This window comes from Pyrus communis, chromosome 6 (assembly GCF_963583255.1).
Source record: "Pyrus communis chromosome 6, drPyrComm1.1, whole genome shotgun sequence".
NCBI classification, from domain to species: domain Eukaryota; kingdom Viridiplantae; phylum Streptophyta; class Magnoliopsida; order Rosales; family Rosaceae; genus Pyrus; species Pyrus communis.
The window spans coordinates 1,262,652-1,283,131 of record NC_084808.1 but is presented as its reverse complement, the minus strand read 5'-3'; the positions used below and the strand labels follow the sequence as shown (position 1 = coordinate 1,283,131).

Here is a 20,480-nt window from a genome sequence, read left to right as displayed (position 1 = left end):
AATTCCCCTAACTCGTTTTTCTTAATTTGCGAACTACTTAAAATATGTTTTTGTCATGTTTTTGTTCAATTTAATTTAAATAGAAAATCAACTCCAAAAATCCCAAAAATTTGTGTGAGTGTAGCTCTGTGTGTCTAGTATCTGCATATAAAATTTCGTAGGTTTTAGATAAGTGTAAGTCGGTCTAATAATTATTTTTCGGTGGCTGGTCAGTAGGGACAACAGCCCAATTTTTGTGACATTTTAAGTAGTTAGATAAAACAATCTTCTGCGGGAAAGATCCTTATTTTCATATACTACAATTGATAAATCTTGTTGTTAATAAGAAAAATTAATAGGACATTTATGTGCTACTTTGTGGTGTGCTTTCAATTCTATCAGAGAAGCGAACAAGGTGCATGGTTGTAACTAAGCTAGCACGTGAAAACCGAAAACCGAGATAATTAATTTCAGCTTTCTCTCGAATCTCCCACAAGAAGAGAGCGTATTCAGAAATCAGGGCACTGACGTACAGAAAACCACAACTAAATTGATAGGGGCCACCGACCATGGAGAGAATCTTTCCCCCTTTTGAAAATCCTTTTGGAAGAGCATGCACGTGGCAATACACGTGACGAGATGCTTTCTCTCTGAGCTTTGTGCAATTGCATGCATGCATCATCATTTAGTTTCGCGTCAGTCTTTTATCACGCACCCCTGACACGTTTGAGAGTATCACGCCACTCTGACACGCTTGAGAGTAGTACGTGTCTTTTATCACGCCACTCTATCTATAAGAACCCACTCACCCTCCTTTGCTCTGTGCTACAAAGAAATAAAGAAAGAAACAATCGGATTAATTGCAGCTTATTTTTCAGCCATTGTTGTTGAACACACAAACCTTACTCACTAGTGATGGGGAGGAAATCATGCTTTGGGCTTCTGCTTTTGCTCTTCATTGTCTTGGCTTCACGTAACTCTCTCTCTCTCTCTCTCATATATGATATTTTTAAATCTTAGTTGTTTCTCATCAAATAATTGTCAATGCAGAAGAGATAGTGGTGCCAACTGAGGCAAGGATTTGTCAGTCACAGAGTCATGGGTTCCACGGAACATGCCTCCGCCACCACAACTGTGCTCTTGTCTGCAGGAACGAGGGTTTCTCCGGTGGCAGGTGCCGTGGCCTTCGTCGTCGCTGCTTTTGCACTCGCCTCTGTTGATGATCATCTTATCCAGTGATAATGTTATGTTTGTTCTGTGCATGCAGCTGGGAACATTATTAATAAACTAAGTTCTCTTCCATGTGGTCCATTGAGGGAACTTGATCTTATCATGTTATTCTAGTTAGTCGTGGACTTTGTTATTTTTCTTGTCAATTGAGTGGGTATCCTTGATCGTCCTCAGCCTGATTTTCTTCCTCACCCATGGTTAAATTTGGAACAAAATTACATTTTATTACCTCAAATTTTAGTCACATAATAAATTCATACATCATCTTTTTAATATTGCAATATTATACATAACTTACGTATTCCTTGTAATGCCACACCTCTGCTAGTCACTTGGTCAAATTGGCCACTTAAATGCAAGACCCGTCTTTTTTTTGACAGTCAATTGCGCCCCTTACAAAAAAACTAAAGTGTAAAAGGTAATTCTGAGGAGAATAAATTTTTTGTTGATGTGGCAATCAATTGTGCCCCTTTGATAAAAAATGTAAAAGGTAATTCTGAGGAGATTAAATTTGTAAGTTAAAATTTTATAAATTAAATGGCATAAGAGTTAACGTTTTGATTATATTTAAGTGGTTAGAGCATGTTAAATTTAAAATATCAAAATAATATTTAATGGTCTATGTGATAATTAGGTATTTTATACAAGTTTTTGCTTGACTTGGCAAATACAACACACAATAATATTTATTCAAAACAATATAAATGGATTTGACATCTGCCTTCAAATTTGAGAGCAAAAGATCTTGCCTTCAAATGACTCAGCGTCATTTAAAAGAATTGTATGCTTATCATACATCTAATTATCTGTCACGTGTCTTTTCATTTAATTTTGGTTAATTTTTACATTACATGTTACTTTTTAAAATTTTAAAAAATTAATTAAGGTTAAGTGAAATGATACATGGTAAATAATTAGGTGTATAGTGTGATACACTCCGATCGGAGTCGAGACGTGCTGGCCGTTGCATGAGAGTGACATAGCCAAATGCGCAACAGAAGTGATACTAATAAAAGAAATATGAATAATTAAAAACCAAAGCTGAATTTATTTAACTATAGATATTGTGTAAGTGTGTGAAAGTGATCAAATATAAGATACACGCATATCAGAGCATAGGTAAAACGAAAGTGCAGTTGAACTAACTAAGTACTAATTATACAAACAGGGAGAAGATCCCTACTTTTATTTTGGAAACTTCAAAACCGCCGTGTAGTCCTCGTGAGCCACCAAAGATGAACAGCTACCTAAAACCTGGAGGGGCACAAAACAGATGGGTGAGTGGGCAAAAACAAAGCTTTAGAAAACACATTTATCTTTATGAACATAATAACCCCTCTCTGTAAAACCCGTATAATTTCTAGGAAATAGTAATATGCACATATATAAAAACAATGTTCAAGAACAATGAAAACAGAATTATACCATGTCATAACGTTCAGCACTAAAATATGTAAGTCAGGTGAAAAGTTGATTTAAATTAGCATGCCAATCGGAGTCACCTAACGTGATCTATATAACTGGACCTATTGCTCATCAACATATGTCTGCACACGAGTCAAAGTCACCTAATGTGACCTGTATGATAGGCTGGGTGTAAATAAGTACGCTCAAGTGTTGTGTGATAGATCGCGGGTCACCTACAAGTTGAAACCACCTATTGGGGTCAGTACGAAAAGCTAGCACCAAAACTTGGATCCAAGGTGAGAGTGTGGTGTGGGAGGTGAACGATCACATGAAAGCTGTGCCCTGGCCTCTGGCGGGAGCACTAACACTGGAGTGCAGCATAATAAGCTCTAAATGCATAAATGCATAGCAATATGCAATGCAACAAGACCAATCACATGATAACTCACCTAAAGCTTACCTGAACCTCCGCAACATCAAATAGTATAATTCACAATTCATACTAATGCAACAATATAGTAATAAGCAGTATAGATAGGGCATACAAGGCATAAATTCATTTTAAAATGTTTTTGGAAATTGTAAAGCATATATATACACACACATATAGAAAACAAATTCCCACTCACTGATAAGTAGTAGGATCGTAGCCCCCTAGCCTTACTTACCCGCGCTCGTCCTTAGGATACATCTCACCTATATGTGATACAACTATTTTAACGTTAATTCAATAGCACATAAACAAATCTCAGGATTAATTCCTCATATGTTGCTCAAATGGGGTGTTTGAATATACCAATGTGATCTACTCGACAGTACGAACACACACATATTTTTAGAAAAAATTTTAGACACCGGACGCGGCTTCTCGCACCGGCCACACGCAGGCACGTGTTGTCTGTATGACTGACGCTGTTAGAAATATTTCATCAATTTGATGGAATAATTCATTGAATATAATTGATGGTACCTGACACCATTAGAATATTCCGTTAAAGTTAACGAAATATTCCCCTTCTTCTTCGATCACTCCGTTGTCCGCCTCCGGCTGAACTCACCGGTTTCTGGAAGATTTTCTAAAGCTTACAACTTTGACATTTCTCAACCAAAATCCATGAAATTTATATGGACTTGAAGGTCTTGAAGAGTAGAACACGTTCGTACCTAATAGAAGTTCAAAATCCAACGAAAAACGGTCGGAAATTCCCTCGATACTTCTGGCCAACTCTACAACCTTCCAAACGCGTCCATACCAATGTCCAATTCACTCCAAAAATACTTCAAACAGTTAGGAAGTTGGGTGAATACCTTTCCAAGCCTTAAAATCTCGAAACCACGTCGGGATTGCGTCGGAGCAAACTTGACTCATCGCCGGAGCTTCTGGTTTCTCACGTTCATGTCATTCGTTCGATGAGCTAAGTGTATGGTTGAGTTCATGAGGTTGAGAGGAGAATGATGGTGGTTTTCCAAGACTCGATCTGTGAGAGTTTGATGATGATCGTGTATGTGGGTGTCACGGCGTAGAAAGAAGGAGGAAGGAAAAGGCTCGAGAAGAGGGGAGAAAGTGTGTACGTGCATATGTATGTGTGTTTGTCGTCCTAATTGGGCAGAAGAAGAAAATGTTAAGCCCTGATTGGGCTACCGTAAGAGAGGGAGAGAGATGACTAAGTTTGATTGGTCTAGATGATATAATAGCCCAAATACCTAATGTAACATCCCACATCGCCCAGAGTAGTGGATCCTGTAAGCCTTATATGTATATTCCCATCTCTACCTAGTACGAGGCCTTTAGGGAGCTCATTGGCTTCGGGTTCCGTAGGAACTCCGAAGTTAAGCGGGTTCACGTGAGAGCAATCCCATGATGGATGACCCACTGAGAAGTTTTTGTGTGAGTTCCCAAAAGCAAAACCGTGAAGGCGTGGTTGGGGCTGAAAGCAAACAATATCGTGCTATGGCAGAGTTGAGCCCAGGATGTGGTAGGGGCCCAGGTCGGGATCTAACAATCCTTGGCCAGAAGTGTGTCGACGAGGTTGTCGGGGCCTAAAAGGGGGTGGATTGTAACATCCAACATCGCCCAGCGGAGTGGATCCTGTAAGCTTTATATGTATATTCCCATCTCTACCTAGCACAAGGCCTTTTGGGAGCTTACTAGCTTCGGGTTCTATAGGAACTCCGAAGTTAAGCAAGTTCGCATGAGAGCAATCCTAGGATGGGTGACCCACTAGGAAGTTCTCGTGTGAGTTCCCAGAAACAAAACTGTGAGGGCGTGGTTGGGGCCCAAAGCGGACAATATCGTGCTATAGCGGAGTCAAGCCTGGGATGTGGTGGCGGCTCGGGCCGGGATGTGACAATTAACATCCCTTGATAGGATTATCTTTTGAGTTGACAAATTGTAAACTCTGTACCCTTTCTCAATGGTTCCATAACCCAAAAAAACACCCTTGTTGCTTGATTTTTTCAACTTCTACCTTAGTTGTTGAGGAATGTGAGTATAACACATTGAGCCAAACACCCTCAGATGCTTTATAGAAAGCTTCCTTCCACTGAACACTTTAAATGGTGTCTTCTTATCCAGCGCTTTTGTGGGGCACTTATTTAATAGGTACACTGAGGTGTTCACAGCTTCACCCCAAAATGTATATGCCATTTGGACTATAGTCCTATTCTTCCTTTCTGCAATCCCATTTTATTTTGGTGAATATGCCACGGTGAGTTGCTTCTCCAATCCCACATCTTCATAGAATGCATTGAACTCATGTGAGGTGTACTCACCTCCCCTATCACTTCTCAGTCTTTTGATTTGGTATCAGAGCCAATCTTTGGTCGAAAGTGTGCCAACGAGGATGTCGGGCCCTTGAGGGGGGTGGATTGTAACATCCCACATCTTCCATGGGAGTGGATACTGTAAGCCTTATATGTATATTCTCATTTCTACCTAGCACGAGTCCTTTTGGGAGCTCACTGGCTTCGGGTTCCGTAAGAACTCCGAAGTTAAGCAAGTTCGTGCAAGAGCAATCCTAGGATGGGTGACCTACTGGGAAGTTCTCGTGTGAGTTCCCAAAAACAAAACCGTGAAAGTGTGGTCAGGGCCCAAAACAAACAATATTGTGCTACAGTGGAGTCAAGCCCGGGATGTGGTGAGGGCCCAAGCCGGGATGTGACACCTAATTGGGTTCAAGGAAATAGGAATTATGGTGATTGGCTTCTTATTTTGGTTTGTTTACACTCTATACGTTCGTAACTTCCTTGTTAAGACTCCGATTCGGCCCTAACTCGCGTCAACGTGCTCATGACGTCTAGTACAATCCAATTATGCTAGCAAGGAAATTAATTTAGAACTGCATATCTACATCCACGGTGGTAAGCCAAAAAGTGCAATATTGTCACTTTACACACTAGGAGAGAAAATATATTTAATAATTTGGGACAGGTCGTCATAGTCTACCCCTCTTAAGAAAATTTCATCCCCAAATTCCTACACATCAACAACATATCAATAACCATAAAACAAACGTGGATACAGGTCCCACATAAGTTCTTCTGTTTCCTAGGTGACCTCCTCGACTGAATGGTTCCTCCACAAAACTTTCACCATACGAACGATCTTGTTCCGAAGAACCTTATCTTTCCAATCCAAGGTCATCACTGGTTCCTCATCGTAGGTCAAATCTTGATTAATCTCCAGCGGCTGAAGAGGAATTACATGTGATGGATTAGAGACATAGCAACGAAGAATGGACACATGGAAAATATCATGTACCTTTGATAACTCTGGAGGTAGCTTAAGCTTGTAGGCAACTTCACCAATTCGCTCGATGATCTGATACGGTCCAATATACTAACTTACCTTTCGTATCGAACTGCACCACACATTTCCATGGAGATAACTTTAGAAATACCCAATCTCCAACTTTATATACTCTGTCAATGGCATGTTTATCGACGATACTCTTCTATAGATCCTGGGCCGCTTTTAGGTTAGCTTTAATCACCTGAATATTATGCGTGGTCTCATCCACAATCTCAAGGCCCACCAACATAATGGGGTACGGCATGGTTTACCATAAAGCACCTCAAAAGGTGACCTGCCAATGTTAGAATGATAACTGTTATTATAAGCAAACTCGATCAAAGCTAAATGCTTATGCCAAGCATCGCCAAATTGCAAAACTGAGGATCTCAGCATATCTTCTAGCGTCTGAATGGTTCTCTCAAATTGTCCATCCGTCTGAAGGTGATAAGTTGTGTTGTGAAGCAATCTCGAACTGAAAGCTTCCTGGAAAGCTACCCAAAATTTAGAAGTGAACCTGGGATCCCGATCAGAAATGATACTAACTGGAACACCATGATATTTGACAATTTTTGAAATGAACCGTTCTGCCAACTGACTCAACGATTAATTTTCTTGAACGGGTATGAAATGTGCTCACTTGGTGAGTCGATCAACAATCACCCAAATGCTATCATAAGCATTCCGCGTACGAGGTAACTTGTACATGAAATCCATGGTAATATCTTCCCATTTCCACTGAGGTACGAGAAATGGCTGTAATAATACATCTTGTTACTCCCAGGATGCATTGCATAGGCTAAAATATGTGCTTCATCAAGTATATCTTTCTTTAATTCTGCTATGTCCGATACATATATCCGTTCACCCTACATAAGCCTACCATCAGGACTCCGAATCCTGAGGTCTTTCTTTTTCCCTTTAGACATTGTTTGTATTAACTCCTGAGATTCCGGATCATTCACCAGAGCTTTGAGTACATGATCTAGCAAAATTGACCTAACTTGAAAATTAGCAAGTAGAGCTCCTTGGTAATCTTCCCCTAATGTGACTCTATTAGATCGAAACTCTATCAAGAGTGGAACACTATGTGCATAAAGTGTGTTGAGTCAACCTGTGATTTCTTGCTTAAAGCATTCGCTACAGAATTTGCACGACCAAGATGATACTCAATTATGCAGTCATAATCATTGAGCAACTCAACCCATCACCACTGCCTAAGATTAAGATCTTTCTAAGTAAAAATATATTTAAGACTTTTATGGTCGGTGAAGATCCAACACATTTCCCCGTACAAATAATGCCTCCAGATTTTCAATGCAAAGATAATAGTGGCTAACTCGAGATCATGAGTAGGATAATTCATTTTGTGAGGCTTTAATTGTCGCAAGGCATACGCAATCACTCTATCGTGCTGCATTAGTACACAGCCCAAGCCATTCAAAGAAGCATCACTATAAATCTCAAAGTTCCCACTGTCATCTGGAAGTGCCAACATAGGTCCACGAGTGAGACAATACTTCAGTTGCTGAAAACTTCGCTTATAATCATCACCCAACTCAAATTTGACGCCCTTTCGGGTTAACCTCGTCAATGGTGGAGCTATAGCTGATAAATCTTTCACAAAAGTCAATAATAGTCGGCTAGACCAAGAAAACTTCGTACTTCCGTGACAATACGAGGTTGTTCCCAATTCTCTACTGCAGCTACGTTCTGAGGGTCTACAAGAATACCCTGGGCTGATATCACTTGTCCTAAGAACGACACTTGATCCAACCAAAATTGGCATTTACTAAATTTTGCATACATCTCATTTTCCCTTAACTTCTTTAGAACCAGAGTGAGATGTCTAGTATGCTTTGCCTTAGATTTAGAATATACCAAAATATCATCAATGAAGACAATAACAAACCTGTCGAGATATGGGCGAAATACTCAATTCGTGAGGTCGATAAAGGCTGCTAGAGCATTAGTCAACCCGAATGGCATCACCAAAAACTTGTAATAATCGAAATGCTATCTTCGGGATATCCTCACGCTTGATCTTTAGCCAATGGTACCCTAATCTTAAATCAATCTTTGAGGACACACAGGCACCCTGAAACTGGTAAAAAAGGTCATCAATACGAAGCAACAGATAAAGGTTTTTAATCGTCATTCGGTTCAACTGTTGATAATCAATACACAGCTTCAGAGTTCCGTCTTTCTTTCGCATGAACAAAGCTAGAGCTCCCCATGGCGAAGTACTCGACTAGATGAAACCCTTATCAACAAGTTCGTGTAATTGGGTTTTCAATTCTCTTAACTCAGCAGGAGCCATTAGATAAAGGGTTAAAGAAATAGGATCTGTACCTGGAATTAAATCTATAACAAATTCCACCTCACGATCTGGTGGTAGTCTAGGTAAATCATTAGGAAAAAGCCTGACTACCCGAACATCCTCCACACGAATAGAAGTATCCTCATTCAACACCACATAAGCTAGATAGCCTTAACATCTTTTCGTCAACAATCAGTTCGCTCTCATGGCTGAGATATCACCCTGTCTCAATCCACAAAGCTCACCAACAAAAGTGACCATAGGCAAGCCCAAGCGATGGAAAGTGACAACTTTCCCATAACAATCCAACTTGGCATGATTGTAATGTAACCAATCCATGCCTAGTATAACATCAAAATTGATAATATCCAGAGGAACAAGATTAGCTGGCATGATGACATCCTCAACAAAAACAGGACATCCTTGATACTGCCAGCTAACATAACAAGTCTCGCCTTTAGGAACTACAATTCATAACTGAGGCGAGTAGGGTGTGGTTGAGTCTTTAGAGCAAACATATGAGAAAAAAGAGAATGTGTGGCACCTGAATCAATTAATACTCTAGCAAAATGACCAAGAATATTTAATGTACCCATAATCAAATCAGGGTTTCTTTGAGCATCTTGCAGAATAATGTGATGAACACGGCCCTGTGCCTACTGCTGACCTCCATGACCTCTATTTCCTTGATTACCTTGTCCCTGATTGGGCTAATTAGGCTGCCTCGACGAACCAGCATCGCTAGAGGCAACATCAAGGTTCTGGGACTATTCTCCAGCATACCATTGTGGTCCACTGCCCTGATACGGCGCATATAGCATATAGCCTTCCTGGTAATGTGGATAACTACCCTGATAATATGGATCAGCCGGATACTAGTATGCTCCACTGGAATATCGAGCTACATCACCCTGATAATGGTAAGCACCACTATAACCTGTCGGAGTATAGCCATTAGGCCCCTGAATCTGTTGAAAGGGTACGACTAGTGGTAATGCAGGGGGCTGAGGTTTCTGCTGATTCTGTGGACACTGGTTAGCCTTAAGCCCCGTCTGACCACAAGTGAAACATCTACCACTACCACCTTGTCTACATTCCCCAAAACGACAATTATTACAACTACGACGAAGTTGAGCACCAGAACTGTTAGGATTTCTTTGCCTCTAGAATCAGGAACCACCTGTGAACTTACCAACCCTCTGTGGCGTAGCAGAATTTGAATCACCACTGGATGAACCATAACTGTTGCCACTTCGCTTAAAATTCTGTGTTTTACGAAGACCGTATAATGACTGCCCTTTATCCTTGTTAGTATTATTTTTCTGAGCATTACCTTTTTCTTCCTCCTCATCACTATCATCCGGAGCATTCTCGGAGTCCTCAACCCAAAGTAATACCTCGAAAAACTCTTAATACATGGAACAGGGAGTTAAAGTCACCATAGAACGCAACTTCTTACAAGTACCCTTCTTAAAACGTTGGAGCATCTCAGCAGGATTTGCAACAATCTCTAGACAATATCTGGACAAATCAGTGAACTTTTAATGATACTTAGTGGCTGACATTTTCCCTTGCTTCAATTTTGAGAATTCATCCCTCTTATGATCCAAATACTCAGGAGGTATAAATCTCTTCTGAAAAAGATGCTTGAAAACCTCCCAATTTATGGCATCTTCAGTTGACAGCTGAAAGGATTCCTGTTTCCACCATGATGCAGTCTCCAAACACAAGAACCAAGTGGTTGTCTCGACCCATCTGTCCTAAAAAAGATTTCCCTGTGGCTGCATCACCTGAAAGGTTTTCTCAACATGGTCGAGCCAACGCTTAGCTCCCTCGGGACCATTACCAAAGAAATCATTTAGCTTCATGTTATATACAGTCTCTAAGAAGGTCCTCTGGGGAAGACAGAGTGAGGACTGAATAACACTAGCCATAGCTTCACCAAGTTGTCCAATATCTGGAAATTCAAACTCAAAAGAAGTACATAGCTCTTTAAAAGGCGGCATGGTTCTGGCATAAGAAATCAAAATGATTAAGACTTAAGCAAAATACAGGACTGCCCAACCTTGCTCTGATACAAAATTGACACACCCCGATCGAAGTCGAGATGTGCTGGCCGTCATGTGAGAATGATGTAGCCAAGTGCGTAACAAAAGTGATACTAATAAAAGAAATGTGAATAATTAAAAACCAAAACTAAACTTATTTAACTAGAGATACTATGTAAGTGTGTAAAAGTGATCAAATATAAGATACATGCATATCAAAGCATAGGTAAAACAAAAGTGCAATCCAACTAACTAAGTACTAATTATACAAATAGGGAGAAGATCCTTACTTTTATTTATGGAAATGTCAAAACCGCCGTGTACTCCTAGTGAACCACCGAAGACGAACAGCTACCTAAAACCTAGAGGGGCGCAAAACAGAAGGGTGAGTGGGCAAAAACAAAGCTTTAGAAAACACATTTATCTTTATGAACATAATAACCCCTCTCCGTAAAACCCATATTATTTCCAGGAAATAGTAATATGCACGTATATAAAAATAGTGTGAAGAGCAATGAAAACAGAATTATGCCATGTCATAATGTTCAGCACGAAAATATGTAAGCCAAGTGAAAAGTTGATATAAATTAGCATGCCAGTCGGAGTCACCTAACATGACCTTTACGACTGGACCTATAGATGATCAGCATATGTCTGCACACGAGTGGAAGTCACCTAATATGACCTGTACGACAGGCTGGGTGTAAATAAGTACGCTCAAGTGTTACGTTCACATGAAAGTTGTGTGATAGATCGCGGGTCACCTACGAGTCGAAACCATTTCTTATGGTTTATATGACAGACTACCACCAAAACTTGGATCCAAGGTGAGCGTGCGGTGCGGTAGGTGAACAATCACGTGAAAGCTGTGCCCTGGCCTTGGTCAGGAGCACTAATATCGGGGTGTAGCATAATAAGCTCTAAATGCATAAATGCATAGCAATATGCAATGCAACAAGACAAATCATATGCTAACTCACCTAAAACTTATCTCAGCCTCCGCAGCATCAAATATTATAATTCACAATTCATACTAATGCAACAATATAGCAATAAGCGGTATAGACATGGCATACAAGGCATAAATTTATTTAAAAATATTTTTGGAAATCTTAAAGCAATTATATATATATATATATATATATATATATATATATATATATAACAAATACCCACTCACTGATAAGTAGCAGGATTGCAGCCCCCTAGCCTCGCTTGTCCACGCTTGTCCTCTGGGTACGTCTCACTTATATGTGATACAACTATTTTAACGTTAATTCGATAACACACAAACAAAGCCCAGGATTAATTCCTCATACGTTGCTTAAATGGGGTGTTTAAATATACCAAAATGATCTACTCAATGGTATGAACACACACATATTTTTAGAAAAAATTTTGGACACCGGACGGGCTTTCACGCATAGGCCATGCGCAGGCATGTGACGTCTGTGTGACTGACGCCGTTAGAAATATTCCATCATTTTGATGGAATATTCTGTTAAATGTAATTGATGGTACCTGACACCATTAGAATATTTCATTAAAGTTAACGGAATATTCCCCTTCTTCTCTGGTCACTCTGCAGGTCTCAGTCGACTGCACTCGCCGGTTTTTGGAAAATTTTCTAAAGCTTATAACTTTGTCATTTCTCAACCAAAATCCATGAAATTTATATGGACTTGAAGGTCTTGAAGAGTAGAACACAGTCATACCCAATAGAAGTTCAAAATCTAACAGAAAACGATTGGAAATTCCCTCGATACTTCCGGCGAACTTTGCAACCTTCCAAACTCCTTTATACCAATGTCCACTTCACTCCAAAACTACTTCAAAGAGTTAGGAAAGTTGGGTGAATACCTTCCCAAGCCTTAAAATCTTGAAACCACAATGGGATCGCGTCGGAGCAAACTTGACTCCTCGCCGAAGCTTTTGGTTTCTCAAGTTCCAGTTGTTCACTCAATGAGCTAAGGGTATGGCTGAGTTCGTGAGGTTGAGAGGAGAATGATGGTGGTTTCCAAAGACTTGATCCATGAGAGTTTGAATTTGAGGGCGTAATTGTAAATTTACAATTTGCAGAGGGCAAATTTCATAAAGTCACTTAAAATAATTCCAAGTGGGATTTAACTTACTCCAACGCTCCCTCTTCCCCCTCATTTTCTGAAACTTAAACCTAGGTGAGGTTCTCTATGCAATCCTTGTTGTATTGTGTTATTTTCTTGCTTGGGAGGTTATTTGTATGGAAATATAACTTGAAATAGGGGGTTTAATACCCTGCATTTCCCTTTGTTTGTCAACCCCTTTTTTGGTGGTCTTCCTCGGGCAAAATCTGTTGAGTTCGTGGAGGGTGGCACTCAGGCTCGCTTAGAATCAATCCTAGGCAACTACATATCTTCATGTATATGGTTTTTTTAGCTGGAAATCACTAAGGAACTAACATGCAAGTGCTTTGTGTCCATGATAGGAGCATATTCATGCGACTTAAATGGCTTGTTCTCGTGCATTTACGTTATGTTTCTTTAGTTATTTTAGTCCTTTATGCTTCTTTTGTGTGTTTTCAGGTTCTAAGGGCAAAGTATGCAAAAGGATGCCTTTTGGAGCCTTTTGGAGCAAATTAGAGATTGGAATGGATATCATATGCTTGGAGCCAAGAGGATGGACGAAATTGAAGGATTCCTCCTCCATTGCAGCCACATGCACATTCAATCATTCACACCAAAACCTTGCACATGCTTTCCCATTTCATTATTCATTCACCTTGCAGCCACTCCACATGCATTTCTAGCTTTTCCTTTGCATTCCCCCTTTAATCAACACATGCATCCACTCACCAAGAAATCATTCATTCCACATGCACCCAAAACACCACCAGAAATCATCATTGCCGTGGGTACCTATCCCATTTCAGATTGTCATTCCACTTCATTGCACATGCATCTTCATAATTCAACACATGCATTCATTATTTATTTACTTTGCATCCTTTAATTTAATCACATGCACATTCAAACAAACACAATCATTCCAGCCATACCTTGCATTTTCAGATTGTTCCTCCATCATTGCACCACAATGCAGCCACATGCACTTGTTCCTCTAACATTTCAGCCACTTGCACTCCCATTCTCTCCCAAAACCGTGCACATGCCTTCTCCTTGCATTTCCAGCCATTCCACATGCTATTTCAGCCACATGCACTCATAATCATTCAACCAACATGTGCACATGCAACCTAGCTGTCATGTTCCCCCCATTTCACCTATAAATACTCATTCATTCACACTCATTCATACACATCCATTCACCACAGAAATAAGGCCTTTGTGCCAGAAATTCACCCATTCCAAACACTCATCCATTGCAGAAATGTAGACCATCAAACTCCCTTGTGCAGTGCTCTCCCTTACAATCCAAACACCATCCTTCCATTTCCACCACTCCTCTTCCATATCTCCACCACTCCCCAAACCATTCACACCATCAAACTCACCTTAGACCTTGTGCCACAACGAAGAGGAAGAGAAGAGTGCCTAAACGTTCATACAATTCAAGTTTGAGTTGTTGGAATGTTTAGGTGTTTCTTTGATTTCAATGTTTAATTTCAATGCTCTTTGTTTTGTACGAATGAGGAATGGATGATAAGAGGGCTTAAACGTTCATACAATTCAAGTTTGAGTTGTTGGAATGTTTAGGTGTTTCTTTGATTCTCTTTGTTTTGTACCATGAGGAACTAAACCCCCCTTGGTTAGGGGGTGATTCGAATATATGTTTATGCTTGCATTTTGATTTGAATACTTCTAATTGCGTTTCATAAGTTGTGGATTCAATTCGTTTAACTGTTTGATTGATAACTTATTTATGTATGTTCATTGAGAGTGCACACTTAATTTTCATGCATGAATATGACGCTAGAATATAAGTGAGTTTCACCTAATCGTTATGAACTTATATTCACAAGTAGTGGAGGTTGCTTATAAACAATCGCGTTAAATGAATTCTTGGCATAAGTTTCATGCAATCCATAGTAACGAATGCCTCGTCAACACTTATAATTTTCATAGAGCGTAATGATTCTTGCTTGTACCTCTTCTATGCATTCATGTTGAGGACTTGTGGGGAATGTTTTGAATTGTCGCATGCATCATCCAATTCAATAACGTTAGGAAGATTTGAAGGTTAATTAGTGCATCACGGTTAACTTGGGGTGTTGAGTATCATAGTTTATTGAAATGCAATTGGAAATCATTTTATTATGCAAGTATAACATGTATGGAGATGAACCCCTTAGCCATTCTATCATCCATTCATTCCATTCCATCAAATTCGTTTTACAATCTGTTTAGTTTATTAACTTGTTTTGTTATTTCAATTTTCGTATAAATCTAAATCCCCCTTTACTTTAATGTCCAATTTAGTTAGAAATCAATTTAGTTTGTGCTTTTAAGTGTTTCGATTCATTTTATTTCCCAATTTCGTCCAGATTCACCAAAGTGCTCAAAACTGCCCAGAAAGTGATTTTAAGGCAGTTTTGAGTGTTTTGGGTGATGTTTGAGTCTTTTGGTTTGTTTTAATGTTTTAAGTGTTTAGTTTTACATTCTTTGAGTTAGTTTAGTGTTTTATATTGTGTTTTTACGTTCTTGAGTCAAGTTATTACTTAATTTCGTCCAAATTTGTGTTTGTGCTCAAATCTGCCCAGAAAGTGGTTTTTAGGCAGATTTGAGTGTGTTTGTGTTGTTTTGAGTCTTTTGGTTTGTCTTAGTGTTTTAAAGTTTAGCTTTGCATTCTTTGAGTCTAGTACAGTGTTTCATATTGTTATTTTACGTTTTTGAGTCAAATCCAAGTGGTTAACAATCCCTCCTAATCCACGGTCTAGAACGATCCCTACTTATACATATACTACAATTTGACGACAAGAGGGTTAATTTGTGTGCTTAACTAATTACGAATCAAATTTTGGCGCCGTTGCCGGGGATTAGAAAATTTGCTAATCCCTTGGATTGTTTTATTTTCGTTTGTTTTTATTTTTCCAGATTCTTAATTTTGTTTTGTTTCTTGTTTTAGGTACTAGTTCATGACTCGGAGTTCTCATCCGATTCGTGAACATATCCTGGAGTGATTGGGTTCTTCGTCCGGCTGCAAGACGTAAAAGAAAGCGCTACTTGGGAGGCAACCCAATGCACTGAATAAACAAAGCATGTTAAAAAAAAAAAAAAAAAAAAAAAAAAAAGAAATTTAATTTATGGAGCTTCACAAAGGTTGTTTACGTGAAGCCCCACTACGAGGCGTAGAAGCGGAAGGCATAGAAGCGGGAGGCATCGGAGCGGAAGCCATCGGAGCGGAAGGCATCGGAGCTAAAGCATTCCAGGCCTCAATACTTGGCCAAGCGCTGGATGACCCAGGAAAAAGGTGCCTCTGGAGACAAGCCGCAAGCCTTTGACGGTCACTTTGGATTCGACCTTCAGACTCTTGCAGCTCATCCAGCTTCCTCTTCATGCCCGACGAATAGTTATTTGCAAGCACATGCAAACTTCTATTCTCGTACTTAAGCTGCTGGATCTCTTGCTTAAGACTTTCCACTTCTGCCATCAATGATTCCACCTGACGGGAGCGGGCAAGCAGGCGTTGGCCCATGTTGGACACAGAACTCGCACACTGAACACTAAGTGCGAGGGACTCTTGAACGGCCAACTCATCGGACCGTCCTGACAGCAGCCTACTATCTTTTGGAGTGAGGAGGTTCCTAGCTACTATTGTAGCTGTTGTGGCGTCCTGCATCACGGAGTCTTCACCTGTAAGAAGACCGTTAGAAGATAAGAAAGAAGGGCGCCATACGTTACCTTGACGCGGCGCGCCCGTATCACTGCTAAGGCTCAATTCCAAGCTAAGGTTCGATGAGTTTGCCATTTTTCAAAAGTGTTCAAAGAGAAGGGATGGAGTTAAATTTCAAAGGGCCGGAGTCGATTTTCAACAATGGGAAGTCTTCAGAGTGTGTTTGTTGGCGGTGATCGATACCTCTATAAGAAGCCAAGGCGACGCGTCCTCCGATTCAAAAAGCCGGAATTTCCGGCGAAATTTAGGCGACGCTTTCTCGACTTTTCAGAAAACGCGTTCAACTTTGTCAAAAGTTCACGTGGAGGTCATCATCGCAGCTACACTTTTGCCGACAAGCGTAAATTTCGGCGACGCTTTCTCTGCTTTTCAGAAAACGCGTGCGACTTTGTCAAAAGAGCTCTGACAGAGCCGCATCCGCACTACCACGTGTCGTTCAGAAAGCGAAGGGGCGCCTGTGCAGAAATCGAAGGGGCGTCCGTTTAGAAATCGAAGAGCCGTTTGCTCAGAAATTGAAGAGACGTTTGTCGACAAGGGTAAAAGAACAGTACCACCACTTGATATTATCTCTATATATGTCGACCTTTGTCTTTTATGGCAAGGCAAACCTGAAGAAAATGTCCAACTCTTTCGCACCTCTGAGGGCGCTCTCCCAGCAACGCCTTTTGAAATACTCAATTTTTTCTCCCCCAAAGAAGATACCAGAAACCTGGAGTACAAATAAGGCAGAAGGAAACGGTCGATCGAAGCATGTGGAGACAACCACAACAAATACATGTGCTACTTCATTCGCCGTTTCTTCAAAAGCAAAGGTATCTCATATCATCAAGGTCTAAAGCAAAAGTATCTCATATCATGCTCTTTCCCTGTCCTTTCCTTTGTCCTTGTTATTACTCGCATGGCAAAGTAAAACGAAAGCAATCAGAGGCACTTGGAGTCAGTCTTCCGGTCTGGAGCCGACTGCTTGGAATCCATTCCTGATTGCTTACCTAGCGTTGCTCTCGAGTAGTCATCTTCAACGGTTGACACACTTCCGGAGAAGGGACCACTTCTGCAAGGGGAGCAAGCAAGGCAAGTGAAAATGATACATTGAAGCATGTGGAGACAAACATAGGCTGAGTTATCCTCCAACCCTTTTCAATACGAATTGGAAAGATTGAACAAAGAAACAGACCAAAGGAGTAAGCTCAGACCTTCGGGGGAGACACTAAAGGGAATCCTGCTGCCCATTTCAAGAGTAGCACAAAGGAAAATCAACGATGGGAGGAACCCCTGTGGAATCAACAACATCAAGCCTAAATGCAATCAACAAGGAGAAGATGGAATTTACATTCCACAACCAGATTTGCATCTCTAAACTCTTCTTTTTGTTGTTTACATTCTGCCATGTTTAGTATGTTTAAGTGTTTTTTGTGTGTTTACTTATGTTTTTTGTGAATCTATGCTTAAAACATTAAGGACAATGTTTGATTTAAGTGTGGGGGGGGGGGGGGGTAACTAATGTTGTTAATGCAAATTCGTGAGATTTTATCACCCATAACTTCAAATGTTGTTCCTTGCTGTTTTAAGGTGTTTTTAAGTTGTTTTAGAGTGTTTTAGTATGTTTTGTTTTTATAACTCCGAAAATACCATAAAAATTTGAAAAAATTGTTTTGAAAAGCCTAAAAAGAGTGTTTTGAGTCGTTTTTGTGTGTTTGTGTCTTAGGGTACCTTCCAACACAATGATAAGGATTTGGTTTGTAATTGCATGACTGTTTAAAAGAGTTATGAACATAGAGAAAAGTTTGATTTACTCTTGGTATATGCTTGGTTATGGTTATAATGTATGACTTCACATGCAATCATAAAAGAAAAATTCGTTTTTGTAACATGCTTGAAGGAAGGAACTCAAACAAACGCTACATCCCTGTGAGACTCGAGCCATTACTTTCTTTGGAGAGCTATTTTCTGTGATTCTTTGTTTTTTAAAGTTGTTGCATGACCTCATTATTCCTTGCTTGGTTGCTACTTAGAATGCAATTGTATCATGATAGAACTAAATGCTAGAACTTATATCCGTTTCATTCAAAGCATGACATTGAATTGCATAATATATATCAAGATGAAGTTGTTGCCACCATAACCAAATAGCCTTACTTCCCATATTTCGTATATATTAGTTTTAACCCCGTTGAGCCTCGTTTAGCCTATTTTCTTTGCTAACCACATCACCCCTTACCTAGCCTAGAGTAGGACTTTCCTATACCCTTGTTCTTGAAGTATAGTGAGCATGACTTAAATGAATTCCTTTTGATTAATATGTTGCAGAAAATAAGTGTGGGGGAAGGGATTTTTGTGTGTATGTATGTGCCTAAGTCTTAAAGGAGGCACGGGAAAAAGAAAAAAAAAATGTGAGAAAAAGAAGAAGAAAAGAAAGAGTGAAAATAAGTGAGAATGGACTCACAAGTGTGATTGTTGAAGAAAGGGCCCAAAAAGTTTGAATATGGCCCTAAGTTTTGTGTGACTTCCCCTTGGGTGTTCAAAGTTGACTTCTGCGTTCTAAAGGGAATTCTAAGTGCCTAATTCAATACTTTGCTCACTATTGCTTAAAGAACATTTGTTTTCCCTATCCTTTCTTTGTTAGCCAAACACCTTTAGCCCCGTTTCAACCCTTATGCTTCTATCTTGATCGTTATGTGTTCAATAATGTGGAGTTTGGAATTGATATGAGCTTATGGAATCACTGGTTCTCGTTCTAAGTAGTAGCATTCCATTCATGAGATCATATATATACATGTTAATAATTCCAGAAAATGCTTTCCTTGTTATAACATATGTGAGTGTTCGTCTACATGTTTACATCAATCTTCTCACATATACCTAGTGTAGGGTGTGTAGTCAGAAAATCTGTGTGAAAAACGAGTGCATATCTTGTAAGGATTTGAGCAAATTCTCTAAGGCATGTTACTACATTCAAAACATAGTTTTAAATGCTTAATTGTGAAATAATATGTGGTGACTATGAGTAAGAATGTACTTAAGTGTGAAGATGACAAAAATCTATGGGACTAATGATTTTTAACTTGTCATGTGCATTGGAAATCCGTGAGACGATTGTTGGAAGGTGTAGGTTGTGTTTTGTTCGTTTTGTCTAGTTTCGTGTTCTTTTGTTGTTTTGTTTTGCTCGAGGACTAGCAAAAGATAAGTGTGGGGGTATTTGATAGGAGCATATTCATGCGACTTAAATGGCTTGTTCTCGTGCATTTACGTTATGTTTCTTTAGTTATTTTAGTCCTTTATGCTTCTTTTGTGTGTTTTCAGGTTCTAAGGGCAAAGTATGCAAAAGGATGCCTTTTGGAGCCTTTTGGAGCAAATTAGAGATTGGAATGGATATCATATGCTTGGAGCCAAGAGGATGGACGAAATTGAAGGATTCCTCCTCCATTGCAGCCACATGCACATTCAATCATTCACACCAAAACCTTGCACATGCTTTCCCATTTCATTATTCATTCACCTTGCAGCCACTCCACATGCATTTCTAGCTTTTCCTTTGCATTCCCCCTTTAATCAACACATGCATCCACTCACCAAGAAATCATTCATTCCACATGCACCCAAAACACCACCAGAAATCATCATTGCCGTGGGTACCTATCCCATTTCAGATTGTCATTCCACTTCATTGCACATGCATCTTCATAATTCAACACATGCATTCATTATTTATTTACTTTGCATCCTTTAATTTAATCACATGCACATTCAAACAAACACAATCATTCCAGCCATACCTTGCATTTTCAGATTGTTCCTCCATCATTGCACCACAATGCAGCCACATGCACTTGTTCCTCTAACATTTCAGCCACTTGCACTCCCATTCTCTCCCAAAACC

The 20,480-nt window shown here is 39.8% G+C and overlaps 1 protein-coding gene across 1 annotated transcript; it reads left to right on the top strand.

Moving 5' to 3' along the window:
• The first annotated feature begins 817 nt into the window (after nt 1–817).
• Nucleotides 818–1,394, top strand: LOC137735903 (defensin-like protein 1). The gene is made up of 2 exons (XM_068475255.1): nt 818–952; nt 1,030–1,394. The coding sequence occupies exons 1-2, from the start codon at nt 895–897 to the stop codon at nt 1,197–1,199; spliced, it is 228 nt and encodes a 75-aa protein (XP_068331356.1). The 5' UTR covers nt 818–894; the 3' UTR covers nt 1,200–1,394.
• Nucleotides 1,395–20,480: the final 19,086 nt, after the last annotated feature.